Source organism: Schistocerca serialis, chromosome 1 (assembly GCF_023864345.2).
Source record: "Schistocerca serialis cubense isolate TAMUIC-IGC-003099 chromosome 1, iqSchSeri2.2, whole genome shotgun sequence".
NCBI lineage: Eukaryota > Metazoa > Arthropoda > Insecta > Orthoptera > Acrididae > Schistocerca > Schistocerca serialis.
Genome location: NC_064638.1, coordinates 731569932 through 731587953, shown reverse-complemented (window position 1 = coordinate 731587953; position 18022 = coordinate 731569932). Strand labels below are relative to the sequence as shown.

At 38.2% G+C, this 18022-nt stretch overlaps 1 protein-coding gene across 1 annotated transcript in view; it reads right to left on the bottom strand.

Moving 5' to 3' along the window:
• The window catches only part of LOC126481641 (probable peptidyl-tRNA hydrolase 2), a 54224-nt gene extending 53378 nt beyond the window's left edge, over positions 1-846 (bottom strand). The window contains exon 1 of the mRNA XM_050105546.1: positions 586-846. Within this exon, the coding sequence (XP_049961503.1) occupies positions 586-666 (81 nt within the window). The 5' untranslated portion in view covers positions 667-846. The remainder of the gene's footprint in view (positions 1-585) is intronic.
• Between the last annotated feature and the right edge of the window lie 17176 nt (positions 847-18022).

Here is an 18022-nt window from a genome sequence, read left to right as displayed (position 1 = left end):
ACTCGTATTCTTACGATATGTAAACAAAAGTACAAAATGTAAGCTAGCACCATACTGATTGAAAACAAGACTCAATGAGTACATGAAAATGATTAAAACGCAAAATGTGGGAAAACAGTACACAGTGGAACAATATTTTAAGTCACGAATCTGGCTCCACATAATCTTTCGTTTCGATACTTTAGAGCTCAGGTCATGTCCATGATTATAGCCAACAATGCCGTTTTTCTAACACTACGCACATGAATTCTATGAATAATATATACAAATTTGACAACTGCAATGAAAATACTGAACGGTGCATAGTACGGCATATACATACAATTAAATTATTCTGAATACTCTTACTGTTGATAAATATGTAGAGCTAAATATCAATTCGTCGTTCATTAAATTCGACAGGAATAAATTGTCATAAAATGAGGCGTAGCTAAATGCGCAGCCTGGGAATGCCAACAATGGTTTATTGGTTTTTTTTTCCAGCGCAGCATTAAAATAAATCGAGAATAATGCTAACTGAAAGTGTCACTAAGAGAAATGAAACTTTATAGAAAACATTCAACAAAAAAATACTGCTGCACATACTTCTTCTGCATCTTCCTTCGATATTCCCATTTCCAACAGTTGTTGCAAGCTCTCTTCATTTGGTTTCCACTCACCATCCATTGATACCAGGTGTTATACGACACAAAAACGCGTACAAATTTCACTTACTGCAGATTATTCAATATTACGCTATTCTTCAAATTACCAGGAAGTTAGAAACCACAAACAACAGATTCAAAACTCTGCCAATTTCCCCACTGCTAGTTCTTCCAAAGACATTATTGTAAATGAAACACTCAGAGATACTTTCGTAGACGCGATTAGTAAAAACAAAACTACAGTCGTTTTTAAACTTAGTTTTTATTTAACATCATTATGAGTTTGAGAACGAATTTCTGTTTCAGCCATTAACAAACTGCAAACAAAATCCCTTCTCAGACTGCGCACAGACCGCATGAAAACTAACGTCCCTTTGAGTGTTCACGTTACTTGAGAATCTGCACACTGTACTTTAACTGTATTGATGTAATAGTTCCATAGCGATTAAAGAGTGCGTACTGAAAAAAAACGTAGTTTAAGCCTGTCCAAATGCAACGATCTATGTATGCAAATGTCTCTGCACGAAACATCTGCAGGACAGATCGTCGCAAGTGGACTGAAGGTTCGCACAGATACCAGACGTGCGCAGAACCTGGAAATGGAGGTTTGAATAAAACTGCTCAACTCTGTGGCCACCAACCACATCTGTACACACAAATCGTAGCTTATAAACAGTAGATAGCCTCAAAACCGGAGCGCGAAACGTGTTTGAGTCAGCTTGTTGGTTCAGTCGAGTGTGTCTCTACTGTATGTGCACAGTGAATTTTAAAACTCTTTAATACAGAAATTACGAGCAGTTGACCATTCTGCAAACAGAGAAATGGCAAAAAAGTTACGAATTGTTTACCGCAAATAGCTAAGCAAAGTAACGAAATCTATTCTATCAGACGCTGGGAATGAATGAATATGTAAGCCAAGTTTGTGGTATTTTAAGCCACTCTGCTTTATAAGTGATTCCAATGAAGCTGAATCGCATGAAATACATTTTAAGGTTTATGTTATGGATAACAATAAATATTACACGTCTTTCACAACGTCATTTAATTACCTATGCGATAAAAAACAGAGAAGTTACAACTGACGGACATGACTGCAGATACTAACAAAAAGCTGTACCCAGTTCCAAGACGCTGCAGGTGGAAACCATTTCGTAAAACTGAGGTGACAGTAGCAAGTGGATAACTTAACCAAAATTTGCGGTTCTGCTTGCTTTGAACTTAGAAATCTCTCACATTACATTGCCGACAAAGGGATTGTTAGCATACGTTTAATCAGTACTGCCTTATGACATAATCTTACATGACAGTGAAGCTTTTAGTGTTAGGCCCTATTTATTCCAAAGGAGGTGTAGGCGGGATATTATGTTCAGCTGATAATGACAGATCCTGCAGCAGTGCCTTCAGGGTCATAGGGATTCATACACTTGTTTTTCTTTCTAACATAATACGTTTTTCAAAACAAAAGTGAATGGGAGGTGAAGTGTAGAATCCGCTATCACAAAATTAGAAGTAAAACTTTCCAGATAAATTATGAATCCCTGTCTGGAGTTCAGAATAGAGTTTTATACGCTGGCACAAAAGTCTATACCCGTTTGTTGCTAGAGTTCAAAAAACTGAATTGAAAATCGTGACTCAGAAACAAACTAAATTATAGCTCAGTAGCCACATCTGTAATTTCTAAGAATATACTAAGATTCGAACACGTCTGACTACCAAAACATTACCTGTAACTTCTCAGAATTGATGTAATACAGAATAGAGATATTTTATTTGCCTTCGTGGAATCCTTCTTCAGGACAGCATAATTAGCATCACTTGTATCATATATGATTTCACTTACGCTTATTTCGAAATTGCGGTAGAGAATTCTACTTCTTCTAGCTTCTTCAGGAATTTTAACGTCAGCATCACCGGCTCATGCAGAGAAACTGATCTCCTCTTGCGTATTATACAAGAGGTTTTAGGCGTCAAAATATAACTATATGTTTCCAAATCCTTCTGCCAATAATTACACCAACTGACAGGCTCACCATACAACTCGAGAAGTAAATTTAAGTGCGAAAACTGCCTTTGCTTAAACTGCCAATACCTAGTCCATTTTGATCGCTCTTTCTGTTTCTTGCAGTTTCTCGCATTTTTCTTGCTACATATTTGTGAACACAGACCATGATAGAAATTCCTAAATAAATGAAATAAACGTAGTTGTTACGAGAGGCTATTCACATGCCACTGAAATTAATTTTCTATACCGACAGATGATGTGAGAACAAAGACTGGAGCTTGTGCCTTTGAACATGGTACATTTGCAGTGACTTTTTGCAAGTACAGACATTTGCTTAGACAGATCGTTATGTATGGATGGGGCTTAATGAATAATTTCAAAGCGATAATGTGCATTTGTTTTTCAAAATGGTTGGCACAATATGGGATTGTTCTGAATTAAAGCCAAACTTTTTTCATCCTTCAAAGTACGCTACTCACTGCTCAATAATTTATTTGTATTGCAGTTGTTCCTTAAAAGTTAGTGATGTAATCGAGGAAAATAGTGGATCACTGTTAACATTACGAGGTGCATTCAAGTTCTAAGGCCTCCAATTTTTTTTCTCCGGACTGGAAAGAGATAGAAACATGTGCATTGTTTTAAAATGAGGCCCCGTTCATTGTCAATACGTCCCAGGGATGCCAGCACCGTACGGCAGAAGGAATTTTACCGCCAGCGGCGATAATGAGAACTGTTTCAAATACTTAAAATGGCGACGTTTTCCTTACTTGAACAGCGTGCAATCATTCGTTTTCTGAGTTTGCGTAGTGTGAAACCAATTGAAATTCATTGACAGTTGAAGGAGACATGTGGTGATGGAGTTATGGATGTGTCGAAAGTGCGTTCATGGGTGTGACAGTTTAATGAAGGCAGAACATCGTGTGACAACAAACCGAAACAACCTCGGGCTTGCACAAGCCGGTCTGACGACATGATCGAGAAAGTGGAGAGAATTGTTTTGGGGGATCGCCGAATGACTATTGAACAGATCGCCTCCAGAGTTGGCATTTCTGTGGGTTATGTGCATACAATCCTGCATGATGACCTGAAAATGCGAAAAGTGTCATCCAGGTGGGTGCCACGAATGCTGACAGACGACCACATGGCTGCCCGTGTGGCATGTTGCCAAGCAATGTTGACGTGCAACGACAGCATGAATGGGACTTTCTTTTCGTCGGTTGTGACAATGGATGAGACGTGGATGCCATTTTTCAATCCAGAAACAAAGCGCCAGTCAGCTCAATGGAAGCACACAGACTCACCGCCACCAAGAAAATTTCGGGTAACCGCCAGTGCTGAAAAAATGATGGTGTCCATGTTCTGGGACAGCGAGGGCGTAATCCTTACCCATTGCGTTCCAAAGGGCACTACGGTAACAGGTGCATCCTACGAAAATGTTTTGAAGAACAAATTCCTTCCTGCACTGCAACAAAAACGTGCGGGAAGGGCTGCGCGTGTGCTGTTTCACCAAGACAACACACCCGCACATCGAGCTAACGTTACGCAACAGATTCTTCGTAATAACAACTTTGAAATGATTCCTCATGCTCCCTACTCACCTGACCGGGCTCCTAGTGACTTTTGGCTTTTTCCAACAATGAAAGACACTCTCCGTGGCCGCACATTCACCAGCTGTGCTGCTATTGCCTCAGCGATTTTCCAGTGGTCAAAACAGACTCCTAAAGAAGCCTTCGCCGCTGCCATGGAACCATGGCGTCAGCGTTGTGAAAAATGTGTACGTCTGCAGGGCGATTACGTCGAGAAGTAACGCCAGTTTCATCGATTTCGGGTGAGTAGTTAATTAGAAAAAAAATCGGAGGCCTTATAACTTGAATGCACCTTGTACTGTATAGTATCGTGATAAATTGCTGATATTCACGAACTTTTGACATTCTGAATACTTCTGAATGAAACACGCAGTCGAACGACTCACAGAACAGCCAGTATATCACTAATGAGAATCGATGGTCCCACATACTGTTGATGCTATTGGTGCAATACCACAAAGAAGTCAATCAACACATTTTGATTACTTAATCAATTTAGAACATAAAAAGCTAAATGCATAGTTCATTATGGAAAGCATTGCTGGTGAAATAATTCCAGTAACATAAGAGAGGATCTGTCAACTGGTTCATAAATTGGTTGTTATATTCTTGTTATGTGACATGTGGCCTAACAGATCTTTGATGGGAGTGTCTGGTGGCAGTAAACCCCGTGGCTGCACTGACATTTATATACTTTATGCTACTAGAGAGATGAATACAGCAAGCAGGTTCAAGATGATGTTGGTCGCTGTATTTCTTTGGAGATGAAGAGGCTTGCATGGAATAGAGTAGTATGGGGAACGGCATCAAACCAGTCACGAGCTGAAGATAACGACAATAACAACAACATTGTTATTGTGATGATTGTCACTATTTAAGTAGTCTGCTATTCCATTGCATTAGTTTAAAAAAATGAAAGCCTCCATAATGTAAATAAACGTTAAAGGTAGAATACTTAAACTCTTAAACAGGTGCTTGCAGGACTTTCTAGGTTTACATCCTTTGTGATTTTAATCGTCCTTTTCGTATTCTGAAAACTTGCTTAGTTGCTGCCAAATTATCCCATAATATGTCCGCCTGTTTAGCTAGGCGGTAACGTGCTTGCAGTGGGCCCAGGTTCGCTTCCCAGCTGGGTTGGAGATTTTCTCCGCTCGTGGACTGGGCGTTGTATTGTCATCATCATTTCATCCTCATCACCGACGCGCAAGTCGCCCAATGTGGCGTCGACTGAAATAAGATTTGCACTTGCGCCCGAAACTCTCCAGCTGTGGCCCTCCGGACGATAATGCCATACTCTCATTTCATTTCAAACCATAATCTGACTCCATATTTGAAGTGGAAAAGTAAATAATCTTAATTGTGTTTTCGTAGGGAGTCCATATTTTAAATAACACTGAAGCAGATGCTGTTTACATTTTGTATCACAATGGATGGAGTTAATAAGTATGCTCAGTCAGACCACTAGTCATACAACTGTATCTCAGATTGACAGGGTACGCACACACACAAAAGATATACAGCAAGCTCTTAAAAGTGCTTTCATCCTTCACTAAATAAGGATCACTGTAAGTGAAAAACAGTTGCTTACTTGCTACACTTCTTTCTATTAAAATTTTCTTTTTTGTATTAGTCTCTGTGTAAAGCATACCACACACTAGTAGTATTCCTGAGGCAAAAGAAATCACGACTATCGAAGGAATACCGAATATGTGACTGAGTCATATAGGCCACCCTTCTCAGTGATTTATATTAGCTGTATTACAATTGTTCACTAAAAGAATACCTTATTCTAAACGCAAACAAAAGTTGCGTGAGTATCATCACAAAGACTTGATATACGCACACATTACCCTAAATATGATAGTAATTTAGATTTCGCTTTTAGACAGAATGAATCTTAATAGTTTTAACTTTGTCAGCATGAAGATGTCAGTATACTACCCTTACCAGTGATACAGACACCTAGAAAAATATGGGAGTTTTGTGTCACACGCCACACAGACAGAGAAGTGATTAAGAAAGTTGAAGGTTTTTTATTTGGTTTAGAGAAAGTTGTACAACATTAAAGAAATTTGTGGGCATATAATAGTAGTTACATTTTAAATACCTGTATAAAGGTATTTAAAATAATCTGCATAGTGCCATTAGTGTATTGTATGGTCCTTTTGTATTAATTCTGCTAGGAAAAAATGGTTCAAATGGCTCTGAGCACTATGGGACTTAACTTCTGAGGTCATCAGTCCCCTAGAACTTAGAACTACTTAAACCTAACTAACCTAAGGACATCACACACATTCATGCCCGAGGCAGGATTCGAACCTGCAACCATAGCGGTCGCTCAGCTCCAGACTGTAGCGCCTAGAGCCGCACGGTCACTCCGGCCGGCCTGAAGGATAGCTTCAATACAGTAACACATTTCTCAGTAATTAATGAACAATGATGATTAATTTGACCACATATGTTACAACAAATGTTGACTACTGTTTGTGTCTACGTCTACAAAGGAGTACAATTTGTTACGAAAAAAGCAAGCACACTCTTTCTGTCATGTGAAAGTTCTTAACCACAACTGAAATGTAATTAGAGCGCCATATCCTTCCCATTATTAACAGTCAGTCATTTGAGTATACTCGCTAACTTGTTTATGGAGAAATGAGCGATCAAAATGAGGAAAAGTACAAGAATTTTATAGCTTCGAATATAAATCTTATTCACTTGAACACAGAATTACGCATCAGCTGTTCATCTGACGTTGCAGCCAGGCGGGTTCAGCAGCTAGTCATTTGAGGCCAAATTCCGGTCTGAAACGTCAGTGCAGCCAATTGTTTTACTGACATGAGACACTCCACAGCATTGATTATACCCTCACTATTGGTTCTGTGGAAAGAATAGTACAATTAATCTCATCGTCGGTATATTTCGATAAGATGGTTCTCAAAAATGTTAATTGAGTACCCTATCACTCCTGCAAAGGCTTAGCCAAAGGGGGGAAGGGTGAAGGGGGTCTGGAACTCTCATATCATCTAAATGAAATTACACATGATCTAATTGCTATAAAGTGAAACTGAAAGGTAGTTTGATTTTTAGTCATAAGACGAAAAAGGGATATGTGCTATCAAGTCAACCATGCCATAGAGAGATTTAAGCTACCGATATTCCAATAACACTATCACCTATCGCCCATCTGTATTTAAGCCAAGAGCAACTGCTGTGCATTGTTGTTGACCTTACTTGTGCTCAGGTGTTGTTTTGGTAAGCAGGCCAGTTTTTCCTTGCAGTTGAATGTAGTGTAAGTGCCATCGTTTATTGTTTGGTACCATGCACTGTTGTGATAGTTTTTAATTATGGATAAATTTGTAACAAGAAGCTAAGAGGAAAACCTATTTTGATTCGTCTACTAGCGTTATGGAATGTTAGAAATCTGTATCCACTACTAAACAGCCTAATTACCTATCTAAGCATTTTAATTTTAGTACTGGAGTCGTTATTTGGAGACTGGTAGAATTTTAGGGTTGCAATATTTCAGTATTTCACAAGGCAGCGGAATCTACATCTACATCTACACTTACATTCCGCAAGCCACCCAACGGTGTGTGGCGGAGGGCACTTTATGTGCCAGTCATTATCACCCTTTCCTGCTCGAGTCGCGTATGGTTCGCGGGATGAACGACTGCCAGAATGCCTCCGTGCGCGCTCGAATCTCTCTAATTTTACATTCGTGATCTCCTCAGGAAGTGTAAGTAGGGGGAAGCAATATATTAGATACCTCATCCAGAAACGTACCCTCTCGAAACCTGGACAGCAAGCTACACCGCGATGCAGAGCGCCTCTCTTGCAGAGTCTGCCACTTGAGTTTGCTAAACATCTCCGTAACGCTATCATGCTTACCAAATAACACTGTAATGAAACGCGCCGCTCTTCTTTGGATCTTCTCTATCTCCTCTGTCAACCCGACCTCATATGGATCGCACACTGATGAGCAATACTCAAGTATAGGTCGAACGAGTGTTTTGTAAGCCACCTCCTTTGTTGATGGACTACATTTTCTAAGGACTCTCCCAATTAATCCCAACCTGGCACCCGCCTTACCAACAATTAATTTTTTATTATCATTCCACTTCAAATCGTTCTGTACGAATACTCCTAGATATTTTACAGAAGTAACCGCTACCAGAGTTTGTTCCGCTATCATATAATCATACAATAAAGGATCCTTCTTTCTATATATTCGCAATGCATTACATTTGTCTATGTTAAGGGTCAGTTGCCACTCCCAGCACAAAGTGCCTATCCGCTGCTGATCTTCCTGCATTCCGCTATAATTTTCTAATGCTTCAACTTCTCTGTGTACTACAGCATCACCTGTGAAAAGCCGCATGGAACATCCGACACCATCTACAAGGTCATTTATATATATTGTGAAAAGCAATGGTCCCATAACACTCCCCTGTGGCACGCCAGAGGTTACCTTAACGTCTGTAGCCGTCTCTCCATTGAGAACAACGTGCTGTGCTCTGTTTGCTAAAAATTCTTCAATCCAGCCACACAGCTCGTCATATAGTCTGTAGGCTCTTACTTTGTTTATCAGGTGAATGGTATACATCATTATCAAAATATTAAAACCAGCGCATAAAAATACACTTGATTCCTTTTATGTCATGCAAAAATCGCATTGATCAATAAAAATACCACCTAAACGGCGACAGTTGCATTTCCTTAAGCAATTTGCTTAAAATTTTCTCATTAGAACCTCAGATGAGAAAATATCGCCCAAATTGGTCATCCAGGTGGTATGGAAACCAGTTCTGATGTGGATAGATGGGGAGAGAAGAGGAGGAAGCGTTGTGGAGAGTGGAAAGGTGTATAGTTCTTTAGGTTCTAAAATATTTCTTCTGGGGGTTGCTTGAATTCGTGTGAGCCTACTGCACTCTACATCCTACCCACCCACAGTCGTTTCCATCCAGAATCTATTTCTGTTGTTGTTACTATGACAATTGCAGTTTTTTAAACGTTCTATGAATACCTTCGAACTGTAATGTTATTTAAGTTGTAAAACAATGACACAAAAATAACTGTTTGCCCCTTTTGTAACAACATTTATTTTGATTTGGGGATCAGTCATTTCTTTCTTGTGCAGACAGTATTTAATTTTAATGTTGGTTTGCCTAGGATTTCGACAATATGCGTAGTTCAGCAATATTTGCATTGGAAGGTGGCTAGCGATCTTTACTTTTTACTATGTATCTGTGCATAAACATGACTCACTTGTGTAACAGCAATATATCATATTTTCAAGTTTCACTACAACAACGATGCTCTACTGCTGAATGTCTTATTCGTAATATCCTTGGAACAATAGGTCTGACCGCTACAACTGCAACGTACTTGTAAATAAACTTCATACAGATGACAAAGCATGTTGTACATCATAGAGGAGTTTATTAGCATCAATTACTGTGTATTACCATGTATAAATACTAAATCATTTATGATGTCACATAGACTAGAAGTCTAGTTGTTATCAATGCTTGACTCAGCACCGAGGTTCCAAAACTGTAGCTCATAGTATTTGTGTATTCCCCTTTGTTTTGTGCCTCCGCAGCCATATGATAAGTGTGACAGAACCTCTTGTGAAGAAACCAGCTCCGATTTCTGGTACTGCCAGAGATTTTTCTTGGTTTGAGGACTGAACCAGGTTGCACTCAGTCTTGTGATTTCAGTTGAGGAGCCACCTGATTGAGTGGAAGAAAACTTCCTGGCAGATTAAAACTGTGTGCCGGACCGAGACTCGAACTCGGGACCTTTGCCTTTCGCGGGCAAGTGCTCATCAACGGAGCTACCCAAGCACAACACACGCCCTGTCCTCACAGCTTCACTTATGCCAGTACCTCGTCTCCTACCTTCCAAACTTTACAGAAGCTCTCCTGCGAACCTTGCAGAAATAGCACTCCTGAAAGAAAGGATATTGTGGAGACATGGTTTAGCCACAGCCACGGGATGTTTCCAGAATGAGAATTTCACTCTGCAGTGGAGTGTGCGCTGATATGAAACTTCCTGGCAGATTAAAACTTTGTGCCGGACGAAGACTCGAACTCGGGATCTTTGCCTTTCACTGGCAAGTGCTCACCAACAGAGCTACCCAAGCATGACTCATTCCCTGTCCTCACAGCTTCACTTCTGCCAGTACCGTGTCTCCTACCTTCCAAACTTTACAGAAGCCCCCCTGCGAACCTTGCAGAACTAGCACTCCTGAAAGAAAGGATATTGCGGAGACATGGCTTAGCCACAGCCTGGGAGATGTTTCCAGAATCAGCCATGTCTCCGCGATAGCCTTTCTTTCAGGAGTGATAGTTCTGCAAGGTTCGCAGGAGAGCTTCTGTAAAATTTGGGAGATAGGAGACGAGGTACTGGCAGAAGTGAAGCTGTGACGACGGGGCGTGAGTCGTGCTTGGGTAGCTCAGATGGTGAGCACTTGCCCTCGAAAGACAAAGGTCCCGAATGTTGTAAACATTCTGAGTGCTATTTCTTGTAAGCTATAAGACAGAATAGTAGATTTTCGAATAATTCCTTACAATTAAAAATGCAAGCTATGTATAGGCTCTTGAACCTGAGGAACATGATTTAAACATATTTTGTCATGCAGCTCAGATGGTGAACACTTGCCCTCGAAAGACAAAGGTCCCGAGTTCGAGTTTCGCTCCGGCACACAGTTTTAATCTGCCAGGAAGTTTCATTTCAGTGCACACTCCGCTGCAGAGTGAAAATCTCATTCTGGAAACATCCCCCAGGCTGTGGCTAAGCCATGTCTCTACAATATCCTTTCTTTCAGGAGTGCTAGTTCTGCAAGGTTCACAGGGGAGCTTCTGTAAAGTTTGGAAGGTAGGAGACGAGGTACTGGCAGAAGTGAAGCTGTGACGACGGGGCGTGAGTCGTGCTTGGGTAGCTCCGATGGTCAGCACTTGCCCGCCAAAGGCAGAGGTCCCGAGTTCGAGTCTGGGTCCGTCACACAGTTTTAATCTGCCAGGAAGTTTCATATTAGCGCACACTCCACTGCAGAGTGAAAATCTCATTCTGAGTGGTAGTGGTTCCAAAGTTGGGACATTAACAATGGCCAGTATCGCAGTGTGCTGACGCTATGCCCATCCATTGTGCTTTTTATGATGAATGACTGAGGATTTCATGGCAGTGGGTTGACTATCACATAGTCTTCAGGACTTGATCATGGGTTTCCTTTTACTTTATAAATAAATTTCATTTCCATAGTTTCAAGTTGACAGTTGAAATGATCACTCAAAAATAAGTTCTTGATTACTTAAGGAAACTGAAGAATTTGAATCAAATGAGAGATATCTTAATAAAAATTCGAGATTGATTTGAGAAACCTGGGATGCTTTGATATGCTGAATGAATTTGACTTGGTTTCAGGTAAGTCATAAATTTAAACACCAGACTGTAGGAGGAGAAAGATAGCTGTTGTCAAAAGAGCCCATTTACCTTAATAAGTTATTCAACCCAACGTTAATATTCTTCTGTTTTGGGCTAGTGAATCTCACATTAGAATACTCAGCTGTGTTTTTTCTCACAGAGGAAATTCATTATTTTAGAATTTTAATTCATGTGTCAATAAAGCGAAGTTATAGATACTGTTGAGAATACATGTTATATATCTTTAAGAAATCTTATCTCACTTAATTTTTTAGCCCAGATTCTATTTCTACAAAGGCCATCCAAAGCAAAGTATGCACATGCAATTAAAATAAATAAACATGTTTTTGGAATAAATGAAAAACACGAGACTTTTTGAGGTTTTCTTAACGAATTGGATCTCCCCTTTGGCAAAATCCTGGCTATGTCCTGTGCTCCTTGGCAGAACAAGTTCCAAATCATGCATGAAATGCACAAAACTGTGAATGTTCTACAGCATTATGTTATTACTTAACTTGTTAAGACTGTGAAATTATAACTAAGTAAAAACATTGTAACTGCAAGAAACTGCTTTGCCCAGTCACAAATGCAGTCATCATTTATTGTTTCTAATGAAAGAATTAATCATTAAGGGGACAAGTGAGAGATCATGAGACCTAGGCACACTATGGGCTATTGTACAATCTCTGGTTAGCTGTCATTTAACCTCTGTTCTCAGAAACCGCGCGAAACGCTCTGTACAGCGTCCAACTTAAGAATAAATTCAAGTTATCTGACGAGTTCTAGTTAGATTAACGAGGTCATCTGTTGAATAAGATTGAGGCGAAGTCAGAAATGACTATAGAATTCGATGTTAATAATGAGATTTTTCTTACAGTATTATTTGTCAGAATGAAAAAGGATAATAAAGTGAAACGTTGGTGCAGTTATTATGAAGAATGGATTGAATCAGAATTTATAGTCGGAATTTGGTTGCCAAAGTCCTTCCTGTCTTGTAAATGAGAAACAGACTGTAAGTGAAACTGGATCTGCATCTAATAGCACATACTATTGCGTATTATGAGTTTAGTATTTGTATGTGACTTTAACTACTCATGTTACACTCTGAGGCTTCTGGGGTTGCGGCTTGTAACATCAGGCATCAAGTACCAAGTGATGCCAATAGATGTCTCTCTCACCAATACGGTCTTGGTCATGAAACCTCGACAACTCGAGGCACATAAGCTATTCTTTGGATGTTTGGCATCAGTATAACAAACTTTTGTTTCTCTGTTGATGTGAACAGGTGAAAGCAGTTCAGAATATGGGAAGCAGTATAAATTTAACAAACGTCTGAGAGACGATACGTCGAAAATTCACCATGAGAAACTGAATCTAATTGCACCTATCCAGGAATGTCACCGGTCTCACATTCATCAAAATAAGAACTATGATAAAAATGTGTTATCAATTCAACTCCAAGCATCACCAGCGAGATTTTCGAGGTCAAACCTAAAGTACCTCAATTTAGAAGAATAAAGTGTTGTCTGAGTGATGTTGAATCATCGTCAGGAAAGTACTATTTACACTATTCAAGCATTATGCATGATCTTCAGATTAATACTGAAAATTTGCAGTTCTCGTTTTATGTTATTTTGAGCAATGGAAATAAAATACTGAGAAGACAAAAAGTGCCTCCAGAGTGGCTGCTGATGGTACTGTGAGATGTTATTAAATTTGCCATTGGTCAGAAAAATCTACATCGAAAGGACTTGCAAGATTTTCATGGTAGAACTGCAGCTAACTCAATTTGGAGGAAGACAATGAAGAGCTGTGCATGTAAGTTAGAAGCATCGTCAGGAAAGTGCTATTTACACCATCTAGGCATCATGCATCATCTTCAGAATAACATAGAAAATTTGCTGTTCTCATCTTATCTTATTTTGAACAGTGGAAAGGAAATACAGAGAAGACAAAATGGGCAGTCTTTGTTAAAAAAAGGGTCTTAAATGAAGCTGCTGATGGTACTGTGATATATTATAGTTAGCATTGCTCAGATCATTCTGTTTCGAAAAGTCAGACTATTAGACCATTGAAATTGCAAAAAAAAAAAAAAAAAAAAAAAAAAAAAAAAAAAAAAAAAAAAAGAAAGAAAGAAAGAAAAAGAAAAAAGGTGGAGTGTGCCCTGTGTAGATTAGGTATTAGATTCTCAGACTGCATGTGACTCATGCCAGGCGATATTTGTTTCAATGTATGTTGGTCAGGCCAACAACTTACTTCACACTGAATTAACTGAAAGAGAGAGACCCAACATAGCTGCAGATTTAGAGAATAAAATTTATTTTCAGGCTGTACTGGACAAAATCTGAAATTCAATTCTGGTTTTGAACAAAAAAGGATTCATCTCCTGGTGTGACAGGATCTAGCAAATACTAAACTTCGATACAAGTTGTGCTCATCAGTAAGGCAACAGAACAATGCAGTAGGTGTACAGGCCTGGGTGCATGAAATCATTGTCTGAATTCATTGTCTACTATTTTGTAACCCCCAAGGTATAGTTAGAGACTACATCCAAGCCTAAGAAACTCTCATTTTGTGTTAACTATGATGAATAAAGCCCATAGTGAACTCTTGAATAAATATGGACATGACTGTTGTTTGTTTAGATAATAACATTAAGTTTTGAAATATTGGGGAGGAAAATTTGCAGTCAAACTTCAGTTCCATCAGTATCGTTAGCATACAGTGGGCGTTATAGAAAGGAAGAGCCAAGGTTGTAAAATTTAATTTATGGTACACAACATGCTACACATTTTAAGTTGTGTACTGTACTCATTCTGTAGTGCAGCTCAATGACTTTCCACAGTTTGATTCTGAACTGACACTGTCATGTGAACAGTAAATTTACAAACATGACAAAATATGTTTAAATCATGTTCCTCTGGTTCAAGAGCCTATACATAGCTTGCATTTTTAATTGTAAGGAATTATTTGAAAATCTACTATTCTGTCTTATAGCTTACAAGAAATAGCTCTCAGAATGTTTACAACATTCGTAGCAGAATGGGTCTGGGGCCTCTAGGGGACTTTGATTGATTTGAAGTCTCATGATATCATGTACACAGGTCAGTGACCTATCCATGATTTCACAAGCGATACCCCTCCCCTCCTAATCTACAATATCCTTATCATGATGTGACAAGCTATCCCCCCTTTATTTCTATAGCATAATAATCATGGGGTCAGGTTGGAGAATATTTCAAAATGCCTATGAAACAGGCACTCACAGTGCAAAGTGGAATATTTTACTGGTCATTAAAGAAGATGATCAGCCAGCGTGTAACAATTACCCAAGATTGTCAGTTCTGTTGGTAACTATCTATAATTGTTAATGCTGCAGTCTTTTGTGGGAAAACTCTGTTAGCCAAGACTGCAAATATCTGTGTATTAATAGCTAGTTTCAGTAAAATAAGCTGCCATCATCAGATCACTTAGTACAAAGTAGTAGTGTCTGCATTGGTCTTTGAGATTAGACACTTTGTCATAACTGTGTTTTATAATTTTAATAACATCTTTACCGCAAATAAAATGGTAAAAGATGGTTATGACAATGTGTCTAACCTCAAAGGTCAATGTAGACTCTATTACTTCATTCTAAGTGATCTGAAGATGGCAGTTTAATATACTGAAACTAGTTATCTATGAGCAACTAATGATATTATTATTATTATTATTATTCAATATCGAATAATCAGATAATCCTTAGAAATAATACAGATTCCAGACAATAAAATACTATTCTTCTGAATACATCAATTTATGACTTACAAACTAAAGACTTGTGAGCAACAAGAGATTTTATATGTTACAAACATTTTTTGTTATCATTAGATTTTCTGTGAATTACTTAAAACTGAGTTCCATATACATACAAAGCACTTTTCATAAAAATAAAGAACTCATCTAGGGAATAACATGCATTATAATTAAAATTCTTTTTGCTAGTCTGCACTGCCACACCACTGAATTTCATCCTTCTCAGATTTATACCTCATTAAAAAAAACGTTAATGTCTCATTCACTAAATTTCATCTATCTCCACTTTTCACTTCACCAAAAAACTATTTATGTCAAATATTGTGCTGCCTCAAAAGGAAATTTCATCTCTCTCTGTTCTTCAGCTATTTCAACTTACATGTTGATTACTGTGAAGTCAGCAACAAGAGCAAGATGACACATTATCAATAAAGTATTTTCTGTGCAATATATTTAAGAGGGAATGGAAAAAAAACAAACAAAAATTCACTAGATATATATTTAATTATAAAATAGATTATGTTTTGAACATCGTGAACCAAAGTCTGTGTTATATTTTATTCCAAAGAAACGTCAGACGCATTTGTGGTTGATTGCACACAGTTTAAGCCAATCAACAGTATCATGCATAACTGCAGGAATAAGAAAATACAATTTACCAAGTTTAGCATTAAGGTGGAGCTATCCTTTATAATCTATGCTGATGCAGAATGTATGCTAGAACCAATTGTTACTTGCACTCATAGCAGTAAATGTAGTTCACATTGCAATCAAGTAGATATTCATGTATAATTCATTATAGTATATTAAATACACTGCAGCTATGATGGAAGATATTTAGAATTAAAATTGTACAGAGTTAGTAATTGTGTGAAATCTTTCATTGAACTACTGTATATAATTTCTGAGACTGTGAATGGATTTTTTATTCCTTCCAATATTCATTTACTTGTCATGTAATTTTTTCAGTAAAATCATCTTCACCACCACCCTATTCCTCTGTGAGATCTGTAACCGCTAAAGAAAGAAAAAACTCATGATATAATGCATTTACAATCACAAGCTTAATTCAAATGTAATTTTAAGGCACTGTGAAGCCTTATAAATTTCAATGAAGATGAACTTACCCAAATGCTTGTCCTCTTCTTATTTTCGCAGCAAAATTTGCAATTTAATGTTGAATTACATCCATATTATTATTCTCCTCCAGCACTGTAAAATCAATAACTGTTTAAAACAACAACAACATCATGTATTTTTATTGCATATTAATGTACAGTCGCTAAAAAATAAACCTACAGAAATGAGATACTGGTTGGAAGAATTAAATTGTGATGTTTCTTGTAAATGAAATCTGGCTAATTCATAATGAACCTGAATTAAGTGAACCTTGTCGATACCAGTTAGTAACATGTTATTGTAGAACAAATCTGGGACATGATGGTGTTTCAATCTTCATCAAAGAAAGAAGTAATTTATAACATGAAGCGACAGATATTAGTTTTTTATGTATAGAAGCGGTTTTCAAAGCTTCAGCAACATTGATACAGAGTGAGCAACTAATATCTATCAGTATACAACTGTCTTTGTAATAACAAAGGCTTATTTATAGAAAATCTTGAAAAATTGATAATAGCACTCTTAAAATATAAAAACTGCAGAGTTCTGTTATTTGACAATATTAACATAGACATTAAGTATAAGACCAATCAGGTGAAACATCTATTAGACATATTCAAATCACTAAACTTCTACTGTCTAAACCACAAACCCATAAACTTAATGCATTCTTGGATATCAGATGATGCAGAGTTGTGTCTTAAGAACCCTCCAAACTAACAAAATAGACAGTTCTTGAACTGAACTAGGAAGTGTAATCAGACTAATCAATGAACACAAACTGAATCAATTAAAACCCAATTTTAATCAGATAAACTGGGATACATTACTCATTAATGACTTGTCTTCCAACGAATCAACACAGCAATTTTTAGTACAATTAGTAGAAAACCTTAACTCATGCTGTCCCAAATATAAAAAAAGGCCCACAAAGCTGAAAATTGTTATAGACGTCAAGAATAGAGGAACTGGTAGATGCCATACCTGAGCAACCTTCACGAGGGAATAATGGTGTACTATGAGATAAACTTATTATTGTAGCATATGAATCTTTACTGACACCATGATTTTGTGTGAAGTGCTCGACCAATGAATGGACCCTCGTCTGGAGCCAACACCAACCTCTGCATGTTAAAATGCATTCAATGTGCCAAGAATGGGAAATTCGTGAAGGGTACCCCTGTATTCTAGAAAACGAATTCTCACTGTCACTCTGGCAATGGCTGGAGGTCCTTGTCACCACGCTGAATTTTTCAGAAAGTAGAGAGTTAGGTTCAAAGTGGAGTATTTAGGAACTTGCTGTGGGTCCGTCCTGATCAAGATACAACAGTGGCAGCCTTCCTGTGCCACCACATATGCAGTTTCATTCAGTGCTGATTGGTGTATTAATTTCGCAGTTAGCTCCACCTGTTACCAGAACACAGTTTGCAGGATTTGCTGCCAGATTTGGG